The sequence below is a fragment of the Rhinolophus ferrumequinum genome, chromosome 14 (assembly GCF_004115265.2).
Source record: "Rhinolophus ferrumequinum isolate MPI-CBG mRhiFer1 chromosome 14, mRhiFer1_v1.p, whole genome shotgun sequence".
NCBI classification, from domain to species: Eukaryota; Metazoa; Chordata; class Mammalia; order Chiroptera; family Rhinolophidae; genus Rhinolophus; species Rhinolophus ferrumequinum.
The window spans coordinates 5036880-5062746 of record NC_046297.1 but is presented as its reverse complement, the minus strand read 5'-3'; the positions used below and the strand labels follow the sequence as shown (position 1 = coordinate 5062746).

Genomic DNA, 25867 nt, shown 5'->3' with positions numbered 1-25867 from the left:
AAAATTACGCAGTGGACAAACACAACCATCCAACGTGGCAACACAAGCTAGGAAGGACGCTTGTCTGAGACAACTGCTGAGCGGCAGTGACGGTTCAAACCCTCCTTACCTAAAGGAATGTGAAAAAGCTTGCAATCTGCAAGAAGCCAGAGTAAGCATTAAAAAAGAAAGGAAGTTTGGGTAAATCTAAAACAATTCAATCACCTATTTTTATAAAGTTGTGTAAGGTTTTAACTGAACTCAGAAGTGCTACATAATCGAGTCAGCGTAAAAGGAAATGAGAACACCTGAGAAGTGTGTGTGTGTGTGTGTGTGTGTGTGTGTGTGTGTGTCAAAGGGTTCAAGAAAGCTGTGTTTATTATGTTATGCTTAGAATGTCGATAGTCCAAATATAATGAGCAAGTCATTTGGTGTTTTGGGTACAAAGTATAATACACTGATAGCCAAAGTTGTTCAACCAACAAAATTCTGGTTGTAAAATCCACTTTCCCCACAAATGAAAAACACAAAGTCATGCAATCTGAGGGATTTTGTTTTTAAAACACAAGTCTCTCATGCCAACAGAAGCACAGCAAATTTAAACCCCATCTGTCGTTTTCAGCACCATTGTAATTCACGCGTGGGGCAGGGCGAGGCACACAAAAGCACTGGGACGCAGTTTCATCAAACTGGCCAGGAAAAGTCTGCAGACTCATCGAAAATACCAATGCAAAATGAAACGCAACAGCTCAAAATCAAGATTTGGGCCTAAGCGTGAATGTCGACACGGCGTGCAGATCAGTGCACAGGTGGGTGTGTTGTAGTCACATCACAGTGTAAGAATGTACCACACACAAGGGAAGGGAACGCTCCAGCGGCATATGCTCCTGGATGCGTCCTCAGTGAGACCCCAGGCTCAGCCCACGACCACACCCTTGCAACCACGAGAGACATACTTACCCCATACAGTCAGGAAGCACTCAAAGGAGAAAAGTTCACAACCAGAATTTTCCAGCAACTTTAAATGTATTCAGGAGATGACCCTTTAGAATGCTAATGCCTAAAAGTGAGATGGCTGTGCCTGGAAGAACTGAGGCGATGTTTCAGGGCCTGCTTTGAAGGCGCACCCACCCTCATGGTTCCAGCCTCGTCCAGAACCAGTCAGGAGACAAAGGCAACCGCGGTATATTGTATAATAATTTGCCTCAGCTACTTAACGAGCAAGGAAAATGGAGGACATACTTTACGTCTTCCAGCTTCTTGGTGATGACTGATCCCACAGATGCGAAGGCAGCTGAAGCCTTCTGTCCAGCTTGAGACAAGGTTTCCGATGTCTTTTTGTATCTGTGTTAAATGATAAAAACAGAGCAAAGAAAAGTAAGCCGACCTGTTTTTTCCTAGAACATCTAACATCCTTCACAACTATTCAGCATCACCATGTTATCTCATCCTTAACCATCACTTCACAATCTTTGTGGTGCCCTGAGAAGCTGGCAAGACAGACGCCTGTACAAGCAAGGCCAAGGAACTCAGGGTAAGGGCTAAAAACAGTCATGGAGCAAAGATGAAAGTGAGCCAGAGGCTGAAAGAAATTATACCTCTTAGTCTTGCCTTCTCCACTTAAGCCAAACAAAACAAAAATGAAATCAAATTCCTCACATGCCTTTTACAAGTTTGTCTCCTAAAAAGGGGCCAGAAGAAAGGTCGGGGCCATGTACACTTTATTATCCAAATGAACTGTATGAGCATAAAGAATTTTTTTTTTTAATTTTGTGTGTCTGTAGAACTACCAAATAAGGACTTGTGGCCTCTCAATAGAGGACGGAAAAGGTACAATACTTCACATGACTGTGATCCTTGCTGTGACACAAAGGCACAAAGGTATGATTCACCACCTCCCCCTTCTCATCTCCCCAGGGATTAGCAAAGGGGAAACAAAAACAAACAAAACAAAAGGATATGGTACCTCCTGCAAAGACGTTCAGAGCCCCCGCATTATAGAAAGGAATGCTCAGGCATTTTTACTCACCCTTTCAAGATTGATATTAAACACAAATACAGTTTATGGTGCCACAAAGAATAGTTTCCTGCATGTTTGCCCACTGCCTACTTCTATAGGTAGAAAGTGGGCCAAGGGGGTGGGCACGCTAGCGCTGTCATGTCAGGATGCAGTCGGCCCTGCCAGCTTAGCAGGTGAGACTGAACACAGAAGACAGACAACGGTGTTCAGAATCTATTACTAGAAGTGTGCTCCTTCTTGTGCCAGAAAACAACACGGCACCATGACAATGCCATATCCAAAGTCATGTGGCGAAAGACAAAAAGATAAGGGGTGAGCCTCTACCACCAGTGATGTCAAATCCTGCCTCCCCATTTTGAGAAGTTGGTGACCTCAAAACTTATCTGATCCTGTTTCTTCATCTAGGATTCTCTCACCACTCACTCCACTGGGTTTGTCTGAGATCTAAATGGCACGTGCACATATCTGGCGAGTCAACCTACAACATCTTGGGAACTTAGATTTTCTTTCTTCGACTCACTGAGGCTGTTTTTCTTTCCATTCCCTAGAACTGTCTGGAGGACCAAAGTTAGAGCACCATCAGGTACATTGAGAATTGGGGTGAAAGTGCCCTGTGTAGTACAAAGAGAGGTTAAAGAAGCATCCTCGCTGCCTTTCTACTCCCCTCTCCAGACAAAAGGGCAGAAGTGTCCTTTACATTCTCTAGAAAGACATATGATCAAGGGGACCTACGCAGGTGTTGCTGTCACATCTTGCCACCCTTTGGCAATGTTCTGTTTCAGTTCCTGTAGTGAATTGATCCCAAGCTTCCGTTTGATCTCAGCTAGATGCTTCTCTTTTGCTGCTAATACCTGAGACAGAGTCTGGATTTCTTCTTCTACCTGCAAGGAAGAGGGTGGGGTAAGAATACAGCAAGGTCATTCTGTAAGTTAGATTATTAACGCAAAACTATATGCACCATTCTAGCTATTTCAAAACATTTTTTTGATTCATGTATCTGTCTCTTTAAAAATAATGTATCACATGTTGTTAAGTACACTGGTCACATGCTAATAATAACATGTCCTGTAGAGATTGTCTTTTCTCTCGTACGTATTTCTGTCCTCAGCCTTCTCGCCTCCCCCTTATATTTCCTTACTCAGCTGCCTCCTGGAGACATAGGGCTCGAAACTCTACAGAGATAATATTCATTTTCTTCTACCATCCCGTCCCCTGACCCTTGAAGCTGGCTGAGCAGCCTCCGCTAGGTGGTTAGAAGTGGGCCCCTGCTCCACATCCTGTAGCCAACAACCAGTGACATGCCTGATGTGAAAAGAGATGCTTGACTGAGCAGACTCTTTTTCATCCAAGAATCTAGATTGAGAAACTGAGAAAACATTGGGAGGAGAAGCTGGAAAGACTTGGGCAAAGAAGCCCCGAGGTACAGGTAGGACACAGTGAGATTGTGAGATGTTGTGGAAAGCTGAAATATACCCGAGGAAGCCAAAACTCGAAGCAGAAGCTCTGAAGAAAAGAAAAAGACTCACAGAGTAGAGGAAAAGGTTGCACCGGGAAAACAGAGGGAAAGGCCAAATCCACAATGTGGAAGAGACTTTTTGTCCCAGGAAATTGAAAAACTACGTCCCTAAAGTATATTCGTTAATATTCAAGACCCTGAAAAGAATGCTTCTCTTGGCTGCTTGAGGAGCCATATTCACAGGCTGGATGTACCCGGTACTTCTATGATTTCAATAACAACATGGCCTTAAAACAACATATACTGTCAAGTAAACTGTTTTCACTGCTAATTAAATCTTTAGAGAGCAAGAAGTGAAGAAAAATAGTACTCAACATAAGGAGAGAAGGATAGGGCCGGCCTGGTGGCTCAGGCAGTTGGAGCTCCATGCTCCTAACTCCAAAGGCTGCCAGTTCGATTCCCACATGGGTCAGTGGGCTCTCAACCACAAGGTTGCGGGTTCGACTCGCGCAAGGGATGGTGGGCTGTGCCCCCTGCAACTAGCAACGGCAACTGGACCTGGAGCTGAGCTGCACCCTCCATAACTAAGACTAAAAGGACAACAACTTGACTTGGAAAAAAGTCCTGGAAGTACACACTGTTCTCCAATAAAGTCCTGTTCCCCTTCCCCAATAAAATCTTTAAAAAAAAAAAAAAAAAAAAAAAGGAGAGAAGGATAAATCAAATGTAATCTGGCTGCCAAAAAAAGGAAAAAAAGAAGAAGAAGAAGAACATAGCTCTTGGATGGTATGAACAAGAATGCAGGTCCAGAACAAAGAGAATTCTCTCTGTTCGCCAGAGAGCGCTTCACGTGATTGTACCAGCTTTGGAAGTCACGTTTTAAGATGTACATTGACAAAGTGGAATATGAGAAGAAAAAGGCAATAACGGAGGAATGGTAAATGAAATTAAACATCAAGTATGTTAAATGAGTTGCCCTAACTCATCAAACTCGTAGTGTAGGAACCAGAGTTTCAACCCAGGTTTTCTGACTCCACGTGTCAGTTTACTGACAAATTTCTCATTGCTCATTTTTAGCTTCCCAAAACCTCTCTCTTTACCCCAAACTCCAAATCTTCAGACACATCGAAGAATAGACTTAAATGGTACGCTTTTGACCTCTTGACATTCTCTGAAGTACTCAATTCCCCTAATGAAAGTGGGGGGAAAAGACCACTGTAAATATTTCTGAACAATACATGACCCAGCGTATTCCCACCTTTGTTGGTTAGATCGTGCAGCTAATATACCTAACTTAGCACACCATATGTACAATATTACGATTCCTTGATTCAATATACCAGGGGTACCAAAACAATATTCACATGTTAAAAGATGTTATTTATGTACTACTTTTTGAAGTTGAATTGAATTACGGTAGCCAAGTATAGTATGATGTTTTGCTCAAAACATGGCGTTAATCAAATGAATGCCAGTGTCATTCATTGTAGTACAATTTTAATACAGTTTTTTCCTTTCTAAAAATGTGTATACATTTTTGGGGGCACCATCTGTGAGTGTGTGTACTTCAATATATTACATATTCTGTATGTTCAATATATCGAATATATATTGTATATCGAATATATATGTGTGTATATACATCTATATACCTTGTGTGTGTGTGTGTGTGTGTGTGTGTGTATCTTAAAAGAATAAAGGAGAGCATGATTAGGAATCTCTGATATAAATAAAAAATAACGAGTTGGAAACGTACTACAAAGCTATGGTAATCAAGATTGTGTAGTACCTGGCATAAGAATAGACATATGGATCAATGGAATAGAACTGAGAGTCCATAAATAAACCCATACATTTATGGTCACTTGGTTTTCGACAAAGCTACAAAGACATTTCAGTGGGAAAGAACAGTGTTTTCTACAAAGGTGCTGGGACAATTGGATTTCCATGCACAAGAATAAACTTGAACCCTAAGTCAGACTATATACAAAAATTAACTCAAAATGGATAGGAAGTCTAAATGTAAGAGCTAAACTATAAAACTCTCAGAGGAAAACACAGGAGTAAATCTTCATAGCCCTGGATTAAGCAATACTCCTTAGATATGACACCTAAAGCACAAGCAAACAAAGAAAAACTAGATAAATTGCCTTTAGCAAAATTGCAAATGGCTGTGCTTCAAGTACACATCATGAAGTAAAAAAACAACTGACAGAATGAGGGAAATACTTGCAAATTATACACCTAAGAAAGGCCTAGTATCCAGAACACATAATGAACACTTACAACTCAGTAATAAGAAGACAACTAATCCAATCAAAGATTAGTCAAACAATTTCAACAAAGTAGCCCCCTCATCCACGGTTTGGCTTTCCTTTTTTTCACAGTTACCAGCGGTCAACCACAGCCTGAAAATATTAAACGGAAAATTCCAAATCAACAATTCCTAAGTTTTAAATTGTGTTCTGAGCAGCATGATGAAACCTTGCACTGTCCCACTCTGTCCCACCCAGAGGGTGACTCATCCCTTCGTCTGGCATCTCCACTCTTTAGGCACTGCCACCCGTCAGTCACTGGGTAGCCGTCTATAAACAACTATATGCCAACAATCTAGATAACCTAGATGAAATGGACAAATTCCTAAAAACATACAAATGATCAAAACTGACCCAAGAAGGAATAGAAAATCTGAACAGACCTACGCCATATGAAGAGATTAAATCAGTAATCAAAAACATCCCAAGAAAGAAAACCCCAAGACCATATGGCTTCACTGGTGAATTTTACCGAACATTTAAAAAAAAATTAACGCCAATCTTTCTCTAACTCTTCCCCAAAATAGAAGACGATGAATCACTTCCTAGTTCATATTAAAAAGCCAGTATTACTCTGATTCAAAAATTAGACCAAGAAAAGAAACTGCAGGCCAATTTCGCTCATGAATACGAATACAAAAATACTCAATAAAACACTAGCAAACCAAATCCAGCAGATATTAAAGGGATATACAAGCATACGTCGGAGATATTGCAGGGTCAGTTCCAGACCGCAATAAAGCGAGTATCACAATAAAGCAAGTTCTAATCTTTTTGCCAGTGGAGGGTCATGACTTCAATTTGTAAAAAAAAAAAAAAAAAAAATTGCAATATCTGTGAAGCGTAATAAAGAAGTTCAATTAAATGAGGTGCGCCTGTATACCATGACCAAGTGGGATTTATCCTAGAATGCAAGGATGCTTCAATGAAAAGCAATCAATGTGTTATATACCATGTTAATTGAACAAAGAGGAAAAAACATACATCATCATTTTAATAGTTCAGAAAAGCATTTGACAAAATCCAACACTCTTTCATGATAAAAACACTGCACAAATTAGGAATAGAAGGAAGTTTCTTAAATGTGAATAAGTGCATTTATAAAAAGCTGAAAATTAACATCAGGCTAAATGGTGAAAGACTGAGAGTTATCCCCCGAAGATTCAGAACAAGACAGGGATGCCCAGTTTCACCGGTGCTGCTCAACATTACACGGGAGGTTGTAGCCAGAGAAATAGGCAAGGAAAATAAATGAAAGACATTTAAAATGAAAAAGAAGAGTCAAATTACTTTGAATTGCAGACAACATGATTTTATATATAGAAAATTCTAAATAATCCACAATCTGTTTCAGAGCTAATAAATTCAGCAAAGCTACAAGATACAACATTAACATGCAAAATGCAGCTGTATTTCTCTATAATGCCAATGAAATCTCTGACAAGGACATTTTAAAAAGTCCATTGATAATCACATCAGAAAGAATAAAATCCTTGGGAATAAATGGAACTAAGGAGGTATAAGATCGATATACTAAAAATAAAAACTCAAAACATTGCTAAAAGAAATTCAAGAAGACCTAAATAAATGGAAAGACATTCCATGTTCATGGATTGGAAGCCTTAATATTGTTAAGAAGGCAGTACTCTCCAAATCAACCTATAGAGCCAATAAAAGCCCTATCAAACTCCCAGTGGCATTTTTTGTGTATGTGGGTGTGGGTGGAAAAGACTCTAAAATGCACATGGAATTTCAGGGATCCTAAATAACAATTTTGAAAAATAAGAAAAAGGTGAAGAACTCATACTTCCCAATTTCAAAAACTTCTACAAAGCTATAGTGATTAAAACAGTTTTAGTACTCTCAGAAGGACAGACATATATATGAAGGTAACAGAATCAAAGGTCCAGAAATAAACTCTTACGTCTATGGTCAATTGGTTTTTGACAAAGATGCCAAGACCATTCATTAAAGATAGTCTTTTCAACAAATGGTACTGGGAAAATTAAATATTCACATGCAAAAGAATGAAGTTGGACCCCTACCACAAGCATCTAAAAAATTAACTCAAAATGGATCAGAGGCTTAGATATAAGAGTTAAAAGTCTTAGAAGAAAGCATAGGGGTAAGTTTTCATGATCTGAGTTTTGGAAATGGGTTCTTAGATATGACATTAAAAGCACAAGCAACCAAAGGAAAAATAAATCGGACTTTATCAAAATGTAAAATTTTTGTGTAGTAAGATACTATGAAGAAAGAGAAAAGGCAACATACGGAATGGGGAAAAAATCTGCAAATGATACATTTGCAAATTATATAAAGAGCTCTTCAATCTCGACAACAAAAAGACAAAAAGAAAAGCCAATTAAAAAAAAAAATTGGGCAAAGGATTTGAATAGTTCTCCAAAGAAGGTATACAAATGGCCAATAAGCACATGAAAAGGTGCTCAATGTCATTAGTCATTAGGGAAATGCAAATCAAAACAGTAATCAGGTATCATTTCACACTCACTAGGACGGTTACAATAAAAAAGACAGAAAAAAACAAATGTTGGTAAGGATGTACAGAAATGGCTGATGGGCGTGTGAAATGGTGTGCCTGCTGTGGAAAAGAGCTGGACCGTTCCCCCAGAAAGTTAAACATGGAATTGCCATATGATGCAGCAATTCCACTTCTAGGTAGAGAGCCCAAGGAACTGAGAACAGGTACTGAAACAAGTACTTTTACAACAGTCAAAAGGTGGAAACCACCCAAGTGTCCGTCAATGGACTGGGGGCTAAACAAAATATGGCTGCTACATGTGATGGAATACTACTTAGCCGTAAAAAGCAGTGGAGTACCATATATATGCTACAATGAGGACAAACCTCAAAAAATTATGCGAAATGAAAGAAACCAGATACCAAAGGTCAGGTGTTGTAAAACTCCCTTTATATGAGATATCCAGAATAGGACAATCCACAGAGACAGAAAGCAGATGAGTTGTTTATTTTGAGAGAGAGAAAGAAAGAGAGAGGGTAGAACAGCTGAAAATCCAAGTGTATTAGACATGGGAAGGTCCCTACAGAGACATTCACTAGCCCTCCTCTTACCATTTCCTACTTCTCACCCTACTTCTCAGATCTACTTTACCCATGTACACCTTTCCTCATGTGAAAACAAACTGATATCTCTTCTCTACCTCCTCTCCCCCACTCAAGACCTCTAGAACAAGTAAACACAGCTCGCTTTCGTTCCCCTGGAACTGCCTTTTTAAGATATTACCACGTGCTTTAGAAACACAGTGACAATACCTTTTAAGTACAAAACAGAAAGTTCCAGAAGGAACGCTCCTTTACCTTTGCAAGTTCTCTCCTCAGCTCCTCTTGCTCTTCCTCTGACAGGGTCTCTGTGGCACCGATCGTGGCAGCAACATCTTCTCCTGCCTCAGGTACTGGGTCAGTTCTCAGAAGACCTTCATGGGGATTAAAAAAAGAAGTCTGTAAGATATGAAAGCTAAGTTAAATTCTCCTTGAAGCTCCTCCACGGCCGAGGCCAGACTCAAGCCACTGAGATTAGATCCACGCATCATCTTTCTGCACCTTCAAATGACCTGGCTGCCCCAGAAAGGACCACAGGAGTCTGAGCCAACCATTGAAAACCACCAACTTCGGCTCTGTCAAAATCGGAATTTAGAAAACACAGCATTCTCTCAGCTTCTTTCACGTCCTGTCACAGGATAGTCACTGCAAAGCAGAAGACCTTAGAGGCTAAGAATGGGTCTCGGCAAGGCTTTCAATGCGGAACTAGTCAACCAGCAGGACTAGTAATTCACACTAACCCCGGGTGAGGGGCTGCCAGTGTCTTTAGCTTCCTCTGTGTATGGAGTCCAACGGTTACGTAACAACCTCGGGAGGAAGACCACTGAGCAAACTTAATGCCTAAGGAAATGTTACTCTACTTCTTTCCATTAGTTAATAGACGTAGGAAACACCTTCCTGTAGCTTTTAAAATATATCATCCAGATATCTTTTTAAAAATCCCTAATGTGTATAGTCAGAGAAAGGGCCAACGCCCACGTAGAGCTTTCCACATGAGGTATGCCCAATCCCACCGCACCCATTCCCCTGGAACAGAGCCAGGTCTGCCCGTGCATCGGGAAGAACTCGGTATCTCTAGAGAGTGGGCAGGGAGGCAGCTGGCTCTCGGCAGCTCTCCCCTCCCTTCTGCCCACCCCACTATGCACAGGGCTAGGGGAGGCCAGTGAGGCCCCCACACTAGGGGTGCAAAATTTAAGGGGGCACCCCCAAAATTCCATATGAATAATTTTACGATTTTAATGCAATATTTGTTAAAAAAAAAAAAAAGTTCAACCAAAAAACCCATGATGAACAAAATGCCAAAATTTTAAACAGATAGGCTCACTATTGCTAATTTGTCCTTTTGCCACGGACTCTAACCTGGCTTTGCACGGCACTGTTCCTAATCTTTTTTTCATTTAAAATTCTAATATTTTGTTCATCAAGGCTTCCTTTACATTATTTTTAATGTTTGAAATTGCCACATTAGCATGTTTTTATCTTGATCACGGAGCTTCTGGGTGTCCCTCTTAAACTGTACACCTGAGGCAAGGACTTGTCACCAGTTCATGGTCCTCCCCATCAATTCCCATGTCATGCACGGGTTTGTGTTCTCGCAGGCTCCTATAGTAACAGACTTTTTCACGTAGGGGACCAGGGGAAGGTCTCCCCCTCTTCCTGCCAGAGAGCATCACAGCTACCACCACGGTTGTTCCCCACCCCATCCCACCCCCACGTCCACTTCTGAGAAATGCTAGGTCAGCCATAGCAGCTGTGTGGCACCCGCCCAAAGCCGGCTGCTGGGCAGCAGATGACGGATGTGACAACCAGGCAGAGAGGAAGAAGAAGAACCACGCGGTCCAACAAGCAGCCAGCGCTGCGGCTGCCCTCAGAGGAATTGACGCGTCAATGACAGAACGAGTATGTACCCCGTATGAAAGACACAGAGACAACTGCGACCCAGCCTAGTGTCTATTAACTGCATAATGGTAGTTAATATTTATAGGAACAATAACCACTGGCATGCGAGTGCCAAAATAGAGCGCACCTGAAAGGTGTTTCCAGAATTGTTAAAGGGACACCCACAGGCTGGAGTGGCAAACGGAACAGGATTAAGTCCTCTGTACAGAGACAAGCCAATCAGACAACACAATCACAGCCAGCTCAAGGAATAATCGCTTCTGTAGGTTCCCTCTGAAATAGCTTCCAACAGACTGCCTGAGTGATGTTTCCAGGACAGAAAGCTGCGCGTGCCATTCTGCAGTTTAAAATCCTTTCATGGCTCCTTGCTGTTTTCAGGACAAAATTCAACCCTGTGGTTGAGGGCACAGGCCTTACTGTGCCCATCATCTGCTACCTGGCACTGGCATTCCGGACTCCAACGCCAGCCAGATCGAGCTGTGGACAAGCTGCTGTACTGGGTACTGTTAGATATCCCTGAGGAGGGTCCGTGTGTGCTTGCAAATTCGTCCCCGACGCCAGGTTATGTGATGGAGGATGAGACTGAGGACGGAAGACGAGCATACAGGTGACAGTTACACACGCAACATAGGAAGAACCATAATGCCTTAGAAACATGCTTTATTTTTATGTTTTGCTGAGACCTCTCAAGTGCTCCAACTAGAACAGGACATCCTCCCCCCAAAAGAAAAAAAAATTCAGGTGCTACGCCATGCCTTAAATAACGAAGACGCTTTCATGCTTTTTAATAAACATTATTTTGCAAATCTATTTAAGAAGAAGAATGAAATATCTGATGACTAATAGTACTTCATGCATAACTGTCCAATTCCAAAAAGAATCTAAGGGGATTCTGAACACTATTCAGATATTTAGTTAGACTATCAGGGAAAATAAATGTCTCAGGAAATGGGGTAAAGGGGTTGCCCACACTTGGAGTCAGAACCTCCAAGGTGACCTTGAGATATTCAGAATCTAAGCAAGTCCATTAACTACATGTTTTGCTTTGTTCTGTATTAGCCTGCAGGTGGCAGCAAATGGTCGGCATTCTAATTTAAAGGTGAGGTTTGTTTTAGGATAATCAACTGGCGGGGGGAATGGAAAATAAAGGACATGAAGGAAAACAGAATGGTAGATATTGGAATCACCAGCAAAACATGTCCTGACTTAGGGAAACTACTCATAACCACAGCCATCACCTAAGAATGCGTTTCATTCAGACCCCTATTTGAGCGGAGCGCTACATAAATCCGACATCATTCACCTGCAACACACGTGTGAGGTGGGGATCAGCACTGCCATTTACAGGGGAGGAAACTGAAACTTAAGCAACTCGCCCACGGGAACCTCTGTTGGAGTCTGGCTTTTGAATCTAGATGGTTTGATTTGAAAGCATGTGCTTCAAAATCATTGATTTCCAAAGCACAAAGAGTAGAGACTGAAGGTCAGATCTAGAAGCAACGATAAATAAGAGTGTACAGAATAAAAGAACCTGGTAGACTAGATCAAAAACAATTGCTTCGTCATGTCCAAATGGGCAGTTTCCCTAAACCTAGAATTCAAACTGTGCCTTATAAGTTTTTCTAGACATGCTCCCATTCCCCTATGTTCAGTAAGAGTGCAGTATTTATTGTAGAGGTGGAGTCTGGCTTTGGGGTTAAAAAAGATGTTAATTTCTCATTCATAACATGAAACTTGGGAAACAGGAAAAATTTAATAGCGTATGCTACTTAAAACTATAAGTAATCCAAAAAATTCTGATTTGACTCTTAATTTTGATGTGCCTCCTCAGAATCTGATGGAAAGCTGTTTTTAAAAGAGAGAAGGGGGACAAAACATGACTACTATTTAATGAGGTCTAAGGTACTAGCCAGCCACGGAGAGTCACAAGTTACCTCACGAAAAATGAAAAACGAGAGCCTTACCACCAACTTGGGATGAGAGGAGCGGAATTTATTTTCCGTAGGACAGGGAGGCCCTCCAAGGTTAGTAATTTGTGTTAGTCACAGAGGTGAGATTCAAACACAGGCCTTTCTGACTCTAAACTCTTTCTCCTTCACGTACACTTTTTCTCAGAGAAGCGCCAATGAGCAGGGAGGAAAAAGGGCAAATCACCGAAGTGAAGCTGGAGGCAGAGGACAGAGGCGTTTTATAATACTTCACGGAGGGTCTAAAAATATATGGGGCTCCTACAACGGAGCCTAAGAGCCTTTCTGTTATTAAAATTTTAGCCATTTCCTTAATTCTTCTAGCTGTGCCAACAGATTGTCCACCTGTCTTCAATTCCATGCATGAGACCCTGGAGAGTTTTGGGGGGCAGGGGAGAACCTGCAGCCCACAGCCAGGCCGCTGGGTGGTGTGCCCAGGTGAGAGCCCCACAGCCCAGGAAGCGATGGAGAAGATGGCAGAGACCAGGAGGGTCATCTTCATCAATCCTAAAACACAACGTTTTTCTTTTACATTTTACATCTTCGAACTTGAGACGTGCTGTATATCCAGCCAGGTAAGCAGTCTTTGATGGCATAGTTGTTTATCACTTGTAACTGTGCTTCAATATTTGCAAAATGGGCAAGAGTGGCTTAGACAATCGCAGATCTCTTTTTTTTAAGACAGGCTGCAGCACAGACATTTTGTGGTTTATTAAACAAACAAACAAACAAACAAAAAAACAGACATGGGTTATTCCTAGTTGAAAAGCAATTCGGGTAACTTACACAATGCACGTGAAGGTGTTTCAGAAAAACTTTTAACTTATTTTTCTTTAAAAAGTATGCACAGGAGCATTGTGGTCAACATATATGTCTGAATAAATCTAAAAGAATGTTAATGGGCATAAAATTAAAATTTTAAGTGAAAATAAAGCATTTGCTTTTTTAGTTTAACTTGAAGCCATTTTTTCCCCCCTTAATGAAACATAGAATAATGGTACATCTTAAAATCCATGACATCTTAGATGTGATGAAATATGATACTTCAGACTTCAGGGAACTTGTTAGTAAATTTGAGGAAAATTAAGTTCTTAGGTTTCAGGCTTCGGTGGAAATGTGTGTGACAGGCCAGTCACGTGGGGAACGACGAGGAAGAATGGGGAAATGATTTCAGTCTTGAACGTGTCTCCATGTCTACCCGATAAAAGTCCCAATGCCATATCCTTATCTTTTCATTTCAGTACTCACCGTCCCTGGAACAGTGTTTTATTTGAACTGATTTATTGGGTTTATTGAAACTAAGTTTCTCTTTATGTTTCCATGCATAGCCACCTGCTTGCCACATACTCCCAAAAATGTCAACCAGGGAAAGAAACAAGCACTGAGTTTGGATCCTATATCTTTCACCCAGTACAGTTCTGGAGGACAGATTATCAGAAACACTTTCTGAATAAATGAATTACATGAAGGCACACAGTTGAGTTAAAGAAAAGGAAAGAACTGTCTTCCTTCATTATGCACCTTATAGTTTGAGCTTTTTATTTTATATATTTCATTCTCACTTCACTGCTTTCACCTACAAAGGATTTTCTATTTAGAATATACAAAATGTCACTTTTCTAAAGAAATACAACTCTGCCTTACAATCCATCCGAAGGTGATTACATTTGGAGGTCATCTGCCTTCACGTTACAGAGAAAGCGCCTACACCACAGGTGGTACAGGTGGGGCACAAATGATATCATAGAAGGAAGAATATAATGCCAGCTAACCCCAAGAAAATTCAATTAGGAGGGAAGAATCTAATTTGTTAGAGTTATAATCAAGCCCCAGAAGCTTCTCTGGAAAATAACACTGCATCCATTTCTCTTACCGTCTTCAAGGAGGCAACAATGGTTTTAAGACCAGAGTGGGAATAAGAAACTTCAGTCTCTAGGGGTTGTTTTATTTATACACAAACAAGTGGAAATAGACACCCCCTTTTTTAAACCTAGAGACACACACAGACAAAGGTATGACATACAGTTCCAAAGACCTTTCGTGGTAGTATCCAAAAAGATCACAAGATAAAGAAATTTTCCCCCTTCTAAGTCTGTGTTCAGGTCTCCCATTCTCTGCGCCTGTTCTTCGTTTCTACAAGTAACAAAATCCCAGCAGAGGCAGGAGTGACACTTGGAGGTCCCCACACCAAAGTGGTTCCCGTTAAGAGATCCTAAAAACAAAGGACGCACTTAAGACAGGGCTTCTCAACTACAGCATGATGGACATTTTAAGCCAGGTAATTCTTTGTAGTGGGGCTTTCCCGTGCATCCTCCCATGTGACATCTACCCACTCGTGCCAGTAGCGGTCCCTCCCCACATCCAGTGTGACAACCAAACTCACTGCAACATCAGCTCCTGAAATGGCCAAATGCCCAAGGGGGGGCCAAATTGCCCAGGTTGAAAACATAGACTTAAGGCAAGGGGGCCCCTGGTATCTCCTGTTCGACACTGATTATCTCCAGAAGAAAGACATTCAGTAGCATAAGCCATGAAAACTGTCTGTGTTTTGAGGCTGTCATGTTCCCATATTTGCCTATGGTGAGAACAATAAAACTGCAGGAGAGAAAAAAAAATGAGTCAAGTAATTGTAGTTGAAGCAGCAAGGAACAAGACAGCTGAGGAAACTTGACCCATTCCATTTGGGAAGACCCAGGAACCCAGATGATTAACTGGTCAGTGCCAGGGCTGGGGGCGGGGGCAGCCCTGAGGCATAAAGAACACGAGCTTGTGACCCAGATTGTCCGCCAAAGGGCCAGAGATTCAACTCTCAAAGCAGGGCCCTGAACAGCGGTCAACTTCCTACCCAAGAAAAAGGGTCACCCTCCCAAAACTTCACCTCCCACAAAGAGTGCAGGAGGATGCAAAGATGGCAAAGGCAGAACATATTAGTATTTTCAAATGCTTGGCTTGCCTCTTCAGATATCCTTAAACGGACCCTTCAATTCCTTTCATCTTAAAAAAAAAAAAAAAAAAGAGGGAAAATCTTCAATTACTTCAGATCCATCAGACCCCACAACCCCAATCAAGTGTAAAACTAGTAACTGGGGCACCCCACAAAAGAGAAACAAAAGGTCAGCCACGGAGAGAAAGGAAGTCACTTCCATCCTTAAATTTCCTCTCCAGGAATAAGAAGGGTCTACATTTCTTTAATTCTGCTCTGATTTTTCCTTAGAAAACAAACCATAGAAGTGTCTGCTACTTAAGACCTTCACAATCATGAAAAACTTTCAAGAAGTGATCACCACTTCCCTAAAAAGAAGTGAGAATGAGAGAGTAGAAATCAAACAGGGTAATAAACAGAGTGAGAAGAAGGGCTCAGCTAAGGAACTTCAGTTTCATTTTTTTATTTCAGTGTTTTTAGAGTTTCAAGATGACGGCATAAAACTAAAATGTCAGATTTTTAAGTGGCTTCTACTATCTCCTGACATCACTAGAAATAACCCAAGGTTTTTTTTATAAACCATGACTGCATCCTTCTGCACACCAGAAAATTCTTACGAAGAGTGATTCTATATAAATAACATTTGGAAAACTATCCCTGTAGGGAGTCACAGAATGGAACAGAAAATGTCACAAAGGACCCCAGGTACTACCCTTTGAAATGCCAGTGCTGACCAGCAACTGCAGACATGGGATGGGATGTTCAGGTCCATGGAACAGAGAAAGAATCAACAAGCTACCCTCGCAGTAAAACCTGTGACCAAAGGAAAGGTTATGCCTTGAATGAGTAAGTTGTTCTATAATATTCATTACCAGAGAGGCCAAAATAGTGGGATGTGAAAAAACAAACAAACAAACAAAAAAACCCCACACAAACAAAAAGCCAACCACTGGCTTGAGAACTGAGAGATAAGTACAAGTCCCAACTTAGGCTACCTGAGCTTTGTGACTTGGGGACTTCATAGCATGTCTCTGAGCCTCAATGTTCACATCTGTAAAATGGACTGAAATATGAACTAGCTACTCCTTGCCAGTTACGTTTCATTCATCCATCCATCTAACAAATATAGAGCCACAGACGTGAAGCGCGGTTCCAGGTGCTGGGGAAAAGCAGTGAATGAAAAGACTGACATTCCTAATGGAGCTTATATTCCTGATTCTGAAACTTACTAGAAATCAGTGTTTTTCAAAGTGTGGGCTGTGAAACCCGCTTAACAGCACCAAATGAACATTTTAGAGAGAACAAACCGAACAGCATGAAATATCAGAGTGTGTCACACATCGGAAGGATAAATTCTGCTTCAGTGGTTGGTATTTGTATTGGCGAGAGCTGCAGGTCCAGAAGTCTAAGGCAGTTCAGAAGGTAGGTTGGTTCCACGGAAAGAGTTGAAAAGTCCCTGACAAAGACCTCTTTCTGTTTCGGCCACTGGCCCTCATCCCGCCCTTCACTCAGATTGCTTCTTGGGGACATTCTGCCCATAGATTAAATCTCATTATTTTCTCATTGGCCCCACGATGGCATTTTGGATAAATATGGAAGACTGTGTTTGAGATCAGCGTTCCCAACCTTTCTGAGGACGGTTCCTTTTAACTTCAGTTCTTTGCACACTACTTCTCTGCTGATTAAGGAAATGTACGGGAGCTTTTAAATGGATCAGTAGTGGTATCGGTCCTGAGAGCGCGACATGGAAACACAGAGAGAACAAATACAAAGAAGACTCAGTATTCATTCCATCTGCGCCCCATGTTTGATGTTCACACAGGCTGGCAGGCTTCTTGTGCCCTGAGGGGACCCGGAACTGAGACTGGGGATCACGGCGCTAGATGCCCTGCTTTCATTTGCTTAGTCCAGACTCACCGTGTTCCTTGCTGGATGACTGCTTATGATGGTTTCTGTTTGCTTTGCTGTTCTCTCCGCCTGCTTTTTTTCAATTCAAGCAAACTACAAACTGTGAGCGCTAGTCGGTACCTGAGTTTAGTTTTTGTTGTTCCCTTGCTTTTTTTATAATTCTGCTTTTAATCCTATGAGCCCAGACTCCTACAGATTGCTACTAGGAATTGGGAAGGTAATCTCTGGAAATCTGCCTACAGAGGTACCCAACCCTACCAACTGCTTTTGTTTTACCAGAAACCATCCAAAGGCAGCAATTATTGCAACCGGGAAAGTGAAAGGAGGTGAAACAGAGATACAGGGAGAGTGCCCGGGAACTAAAACAAGCCGTGTAAATCCTCCTGAAATCTCAAACCCTTGCACGGTGATCACCAGGCTCTACCTGAAGTCGGTTAACTTTTGGCCCGGCCCCCATGGCCCCGTCACTTGGGCTTCACTCTGTCATGGAACGCTAACTCCCCTACTGTGTGTGCTGCTCTTAAAGCATTTCCTACACACAGGACTCAGAAGTCAGGACAGATGACGCCATCCTTTAGGGCCAGGGAGAGGGCAGGATCCACTTTGTGACAGAGGTCAGAGGGGGCCAGAGAGATAGTGGAAAGGCAGCAAAGGAGAAGGCTTCCTGGCACGCTGACTCCCCCAGAAGACACCCAGCTGCTGCCCACCAGCCCCCAACCTCTAGAGACCAGCCCTGACCCGCTATTTCCAATGCTCTCCCTTCCTGGAAATCCAAACTATACCCCAAAGGTGACTCCGATGGCAGCCAACCACCAGAGGACTGTTGTTTTTAGCACACACCTTACCGTCAGCAAAGCCACAACCCAAATACTGATAATAGGTTTCATGCTGTATCCGTCACCATTTTTTTCTACCTTATTTTTTAAGGTTACAAAGAGCAAAATGTGACCTATTCTTCATTAATAAGGAAAAATGGAACCTGTAGGGAAATCGGCTTACTTCTCTGGCACGTCACAGAGGTCACTTAACCGTCTCCGAGCTTTGCTGTAAAATGAGGGAACTGGCCTGGAGAATGGCTAACAGCTCTGTGAAGTTTCGTGCTCCCAAATGCAGACCTTCCCAATGGGAACTCCTGGCCTTAGAACACTCTTGAACCAGCACGTATGAAGGAATGACCAAGGGAACCGCACTTGGAGTTTCTCTATTTAAAAACAAATCTCTTGCCTGGGTATTTCCATATGTTGCTCTTAGTATTCCGGAACAAAATCCAAGGCAACCTCCAGAAGGACGACCTTAAATGTCACCAGTGGTGGAGATGCTTAAGCCTCATAAGCCTTAGCAAAGACAAAATCGGGGTGGAGGGGGCGTTCTTCGTAAATTACATAGGTGACAGAAAAACCAGCGCCTTCAGATGCCCCCTTTTTTGTTATTTATGCGCTTAATGAATTCCAAGTGTCCAGAAGAACTCAAATGCTCATATAAATAGCATTGTCTTTAAAATCCAAAATCCCATTATACATGCATACATATATTACATGTGTACACATACGCGCACGCGTGTGCACACACACACACACACACACACACACACTAAATACTTCATGAGCCATCTCTCTGCTTGAAATCTGTAACAGCGTTATTAACCAGTTTCAACACAGCAGCACCCCGGTCCGTCTCTACACTTTGATAATTTTAAAGCCAGGCAAACCCCAAGGGATGCCCAGGTTTTGTTACAGCAAACTTCACTTCAGAAAGTTTGTAGTTACCAAATTTCGGAAGAGTAGGTGATCCGGGTGGAGATGAATTTCCACTGGGAGACAAGTAGAGATAGCTTTTGTTCACGCCCGCATCAAAATCAAAGGGGGACTGGTAGTCCTCGTAAAACTCCATCTCTCTAGAGTAGTCCACTGCAGACGGATGCAGCACGCATGGTATGACAGTCGCCGGGAGCTCTTCAGTTGAGGTCCCGTGGCACCACGCTGCCCTCCACCCCTGCCCCGTGCACCCTCCCTGAAAACATCAACCTGGGGTGGAGGGCCCTGGCCTCCTGGCCCAGGTGCTTTCTGCGCAGGGCCTTCCCACCCTCAGGACAGCAGGCTTGTTTAACAAGTGACTTCTCCTGAGGACCCAGGAAGTCTCTATTCACCACCTGCTGCTCCTTTTGGTCAACAAGGAACAACCTGGCTGGGAGTGGCACTTTCTTCGGTCAACAAAGGAGGGCCGGGACCTGCAAGGCAGGCCGGCTGCCCAGAGGTACAAACAGTGCGAACACACGCCAGACCCTGGCAGAATGACAGGAAACTACCATTTAGCTTTTTGTTGTTTCTTTTTAACCAGTCAGCTGACCAAAATTACACCAGGGTGGACTTAATCCTCTAGGACAAGGAAGGATTACCAGTCAGTAATCTCCCGCAAATGCCATCTGGGTGGTACTTTTTTTTCACCTGGATTACAGCAGGGTTCTGAAAGCCAAGCTGCCTGGGTTTGTGATCAGCTTTCTAAGTACAAGTTGGTATAGAATTAAAGCTATATTGCCACGATTACTTTATCTAAAGTAATGTCTGACTTAGTGTAACAAAAATTTCAGTTTGACCTTCCACTCTTCCTTCTTTCCTTCCTCCCTCCCTCCTTCCCTCCCTCCTCCCTTCCTTTCTTCCTTCTTCCTTTTCTTCCCTCCCTCCCTCCTTTCTCTCTCTCTCTTTCTCTCTCTCTCTCATCCCCTTCCCTCCCCTCCCCCTATCCTCTCCCTTCCTGGAAAGTCTGTTTTAGTTACATGTACTTTAAAGAGAAGAACCAACTCTGAAGGTAGAGCTTCCAGGTATTTCCACACCTTCTTTTTTTAACCAAGGCCACGCCTCTTCAGGTGCAAGAAACCTGGGTGCACACATGCAGGTAAAACGCCTGCAATGCAGATGCCTGGGCCCCAGTTAGTCTGTCAAAGAGAATTCGAAGTCACCACATTCATTTCCTTTGCACCAGTCTCTGAGCAGACCCATTCTAGCTAACTCTGGCCTTTGCTGAAGGAACTTGGCAGTTCCTGCCACTTTTGCCCACATGATTCATCTGTTACTAAGGAGGTAAAAATAAAGGGCACTCTCCCTTAGGTGGACATGGTCTGTCACTGCACGACAACAACAAAATAAGCCACTCTATCTTTTCAACTCTACCTGATAAAAAGGGAACTCGATATATTCTCCCTGGATTGGAAGCAACATGAAAACCTAAAATATTTTAAGCATTAAAACAAAATCTGGGCTGGCCTGGTGGCTCAGGCAGTTAGAGCTCCATGCTCCTAACTCCGAAGGCTGCCAGTTCGATTCCCACATGGGCCAGTGGGCTCTCAACCACAAGGTTGCCTGTTCAATTCCTTGAGTCCCGCAAGGGATGGTGGGCAGCGCCCCCTGCAACTAAGATTGAACACTGCACCTTGAGCTGAGCTGCCGCTGATCTCCTGGATGGCTCAGTTGGTTGGAGTGCATCCTCTCAACCACAAGGTTGCCGGTTCAACTCCCGCAAGGGGTGGTGGGCTGCACGCCCTACAACTAGCAACGGCAACTGGACCTGGAGCTGAGCTGCACCCTCCACAACTAAGACTGAAAGGACAACAACTTGAAGCTGAACGGACCCTCCACAACTAAGATTGAAAGGACAACTTGACTTGGAAAAAAGTCCTGGAAGTACACACTGTTCCCCCAATAAAATCCTGTTCCCCTTCCCCAATAAAAAAATCTAAAAAAAAAAAAAATTAAAAAAATCTGCATGTCTACTGTATAAAATATAGTGTACCAAGACAGTTTATATTCATCTCAACTTATGATCCATTTTCTATTTTTCTCTGTTAGTCTCCTGTTGTACTCAATTTTTGGCAAGTCTTTATCTTAAGTTTTTAAAAGGTTTATTTGTAACAACAACAAAAAATCAATCTGTATTTTTCTCCTAAAAGACAGCAAAATTTGGGCAAGTCTAAATGCTGTTCACTCTCTATTGAGAAACCGAATAAATGGTTTCCTTTCTATTGTTATTTGAAAAAATGAATTGTCTGCCTTCTTGACCCCCCACAGGATCTCTTCCTGAGATGGGACAGTGCCGTAGTTATGTCCTTGGGCCAGAGTGTGGTCGGTAGGGTCCCTGCCCGCTCAGTCCTCTCTGCGGCCATCGGTCACTCACTCACTGGTAGGAAAAGCATTTCTCCACACCCATTCTGCCTCCTAGGGCCACAAGCATTAGAAGGTGTCATGGAGTGAATGTTTGTGTCCCTCAAAATGTCCAGGTTGAATCTGCACCCCCCCCAAGGTGATGGCATTTGGAGGAGGCGCCTCTGGGAGGTGATGAGGTTCCGATGAGACCATGAGGGTGGGGTCCCCCTGATGGGACTAGTGCCCTTGTAAAACGGAGAGAGCCGGCTGAAGCTCTCCCTCCACCGTGGGAAGACACAACAAAACAATAGCCGTCTTCCACCCAGGAAAAGGGTTCTCCCCAGGACCCAAATCAACCAGCCCCCTGATCTTGAACTTCCCATCCTCCAGAACCGTGAGAAATAAACGCCTGTTGTTAGAAGCCTCCGGGTCTTTGGTAACTGATTATAGCAGCCGGAACTCAGAGAGAAGACGTCAGCACTGATGCATCTTCAATGCCAAGTCTTTATCTGCCTGAAACGCTGCCTTTTTTCTGCTTGCTAACGTCCTTCATCTTTCCACACTTAGGCAGAAATGCCATCTCTTCTCAGAACCCCTCTCTCCTCCCAGCTCTGACTTCCTGTCGCAGCACACAGAATGTGACGCGTGCGCTACGCCCTTCCCTCCACATAGGCACCAATTCTCGCAGTTTGGGCTCTGATCAGTGTGGAAAGAAGAAAGCAAACAATGGCTCGGGCAAATATGACATGCTTTATATATAAATACGAGGATTTAGAATTTAAGTGATGGCTGAAGTTTTTATTCCACCTGGTTAGGTAGAATCTTCGGACTGTTCTATAACAGCCTGCCTCTCTGAACCAGCTGTAGTTCTCCATTCAGACCCTTGTCAAGCATTCCGGCATGCAAGGAACATGAGAGCAGAAGACCAGAGGTGGGCAAGGCATGGGATATGTTAACAGAATGGCAAAAACTCAGTTGACTCAAGAGTCAGGTACCAAGGAAAAGGGAGTTGTAAGATATAAAAATGGAAATGCAGCTTGGGGACAGACCATTAAAGACCTTAAGTGACAAACGTTTACACTTAATATATACATGTGCCAAAAAGCCTCTGAAAGTGTTTGGGCCAGGTAAAGACAGGATAAAAAGCTTTATGACGATGACTCTGGAAACGGTATATAGGATGCACTGTAGGTAGAAAGAGGCTAAAAGAGAGGGGACTCAGAGCGAGTCTACTGCTGCAGTCCAGCCAAGAGGGAGAGAAGCCTCTGTAACTGTGGCAGCTGTTTCTAGGTCCTGCCGTGGACTATTGGCCCAAAGGAGGAAAAACCAGATGAGATTTGGCCCTGTCCTGCTGGACATTGCCACACGGGTGTTCCAAAAGGACTTCAAAATCAACATGCACAAGACTGAATTCACCAGTTTTCCTCACGACGCTCCTACGCCCAAGTTCGCCATCCTGAGCCACCTCGCCTGACCTCAGAGGAATGCTTTCCAAGTATCCCTGCTTTGTAGGGATGCACCACCAAGATCTGCTCATTCACTTAGCACAGCACGCCTTCTCGTCCTTCCCACTGTTTGTCGATGTCCACACCCTAGTTCAGACCTACCTGGAGTGTTCTGGTAGGGACCCGCCCAGCGACAGGGTGGCAGAGCCTGCTGTGTGTCTACCTAGCGCCCTCTTTTCTTTGACAAATCCCTCTTCACCTGCCCCACGGGTGAGAGTTGACCACATTTCCCACCTATGCCCGGCTCCGGGCGTGGGCTCGTGCTTCAGAAGCAGTCTGTGCAGACACCCCATGCCCTGTTCACAGGGACTGGCCTAAAGGTAGACATCTGATGCAAACAGCGCCAACTACAGGCCTTCTTTGATGTTCACTCCATGAGTAAGGAGAGAGAGTGACTCTCCCTGTAACCTGAGCGGGTGGATACCAGTATGCAGGGTCCAGGGGCTCGCTCTCTCCCCAGGCCAACAGGCAAGAGAATCAGTGCTGACACAGGGAAGGCATGAAATGGAGACAGGTAAAGGATGGAGGAGCCACGTCGGAGCCCCCCGACCCAGCTACCCTGGGCTTCCCAGTTATTAAACAAACACATTTCCATTCCGCTTCACTTATGGTTGATGTTGGGTTCTATCGTTTCAGTGGGAAAAGTCCTACAATACCTACTTTCCAATCATGTCCCACTATTACCCCCCCACACACACATATTTCAACCATACTTGATTTTCCTGTTTCTAGAACACATCCCAAACTTGGCCTAGACAATGTTCTCAAACTAGAGTCTCTTTTCCCTGTATTTTTACCCGTCAAATTCCTACCCACTCACCAAGCTCAACTTAATAACTCACATATGAATGGTATATGTCCAAGGATGTTCATGTTAGTGCTATTGAAAATGAAAAAAATCAACAGCTCAAGTGCCTACTAAAAAGTGGATTACGTATTTAAATGCTACATAGAACATCCTGATAAAAGTGAACTGGCATCTAAAGATGCTTAAGCATAGAGCTGGGAGGACTATGGGGGTAGCTGGGCCCCTTGTTACCTCTCTAGTCCTGACTTCCTGTTAAAACTTTGTGGTAACTTACGGGGGAGCAATGATAATAAATAGAATAGCCGCCGTGGAACTGGGGCTTTTCCCGCTCGTGCGGCCTGTTGGAGTGTCAGTAGGAAGTGTGCATTCGCACACTACCGGCGTGACCTCGTTTCCTTTTCTTTTCCCAAATAAACTGCTTTTTTGGTGGATTTTTTGGAGTTATTTTGGCCAGTCAACAATCCATAGAATAGAAAATTAGGCCACCATTAATACGATGATGTAGACATGTATGTATTTCACAGGGAAAGATATTCTTGAGACATTCAGTAAAAAAAAAGCAGTGTTCCCAAACTGTTTGTATTGTATGATCCATCAATGTGTAATAATTGGAGATAGAGACAGAGAGAGAGACCAACCAGCCAAAAGAGAAACAAAATGGTCAGGAGAAATCCATCCTGCAACCCCAGGAAAGTGCTATGCGCGGCAGGGCCAGCAGAGGGAGCCCCTGAGCAGCTCAGCCCTTAACAGCCCGCTAAGTGCATACCACAGAGCAGTGACCCATTAGGTGACTCATGCTATTGTAAATGCAAGTGGAGGAAGTACAAGCGCCCACGAAAAATATTAAGTTTCTGCCTGCCTATTAATACATCACTCAAATAGGTCTGGGTAGGTTCCCCCTAATTTTGAAAGATACTTAAGGGGTAGTCTGATGTAAAAGCTGTATGACACATACAAAAATGCACTTGGGGGGCTTCAGAGGGCACACACAGACGATGTGATTCCCCAATAGGAGAGGCAGGCCACTGAAAGGCCAGGAGGACGTTCCAGGACGGAGGCTGGGGGTTCATGGACACCACACCACTTTCACTCCCCGCCTCATGCCGCAATACGCAAAGCTTCACTCTAAAGCACACAAGAAAGACTACCATGAACCAAGCACACAGAAAAGCACTTAGCTTTAAATATGGAATTTAATTTTAAAAATAAGCCTCAAAACCACTGGGAGGTAAGCAGTACAACTGTCCATGTTTCAGACGGGAAACAAAGCAAAGGCAGTGCCTGTAAACACCCAGACCCACCTAAAGCTCGCAGTGAAGGAGCTGGGATCTGAAACCAGGGGGTCTGCCTCCAAAGCCTGTGTCATTTCTGGAACAGGAGAAAGTGAACTAAAGTTAAGAACCAGGCGAGGAGCCAGGATGTCACATGCAAGTCACCTGAGGATCTTATTACAATGCAGTCGGCATCACAGACAAGCTCCCGGTGACAGGAGGGTGCTGGTGGGGACCACACTGGAGCAACCAGGTGATGGAGGCCCTGGAATGGCAGGCTGGGGAGTGCGAATGCGATTTTTACAACATTTGTTAGCATTTATTTGATCCTCACAGTAGCACAGGGATAGTGACATGATCTCCAATTTTCAGACGAGTAAATGTAGGGAACTGAGCAATGAAGGATGGAGTCCTAAAGTCTCATAGCAGTAATCATCCTCACTCCGCACCTAAGGCCCCTTATGAGTAACGGGCGGGAGATGCACAGAGCTGTGCCTTAGAAAGACTCTTCTCGCCTTTGTATGAAGACAGATTACAGAAGGGAGATGGGAAACCAGGGAAACTATCAACAGCACCAAGGGCTGAATTGTGTCCCCTCC

General features: G+C 43.4%; 1 protein-coding gene across 7 annotated transcripts in view; it reads right to left on the bottom strand.

Moving 5' to 3' along the window:
* Positions 1 to 25867, bottom strand: part of TPD52 (tumor protein D52) — an 83459-nt gene that overhangs the window by 12527 nt on the left and 45065 nt on the right. Inside the window, exons 1-5 of one of the 7 annotated variants that reach the window (XM_033126545.1) lie at positions 19315 to 19673; positions 9110 to 9225; positions 2732 to 2880; positions 1222 to 1323; positions 110 to 136 (exon numbers count right to left, since the gene is read on the bottom strand). In XM_033126545.1, the coding sequence (XP_032982436.1) occupies positions 110 to 136; positions 1222 to 1323; positions 2732 to 2880; positions 9110 to 9225; positions 19315 to 19438 (518 nt within the window). In that variant the 5' untranslated portion in view covers positions 19439 to 19673. Of the gene's footprint in view, positions 1 to 109; positions 137 to 1221; positions 1324 to 2731; positions 2881 to 9109; positions 9226 to 19314; positions 19674 to 25867 lie in introns of those variants that run through there. The other 6 variants (XM_033126546.1, XM_033126552.1, XM_033126547.1 and 3 more) reach the window with 6 other exon arrangements.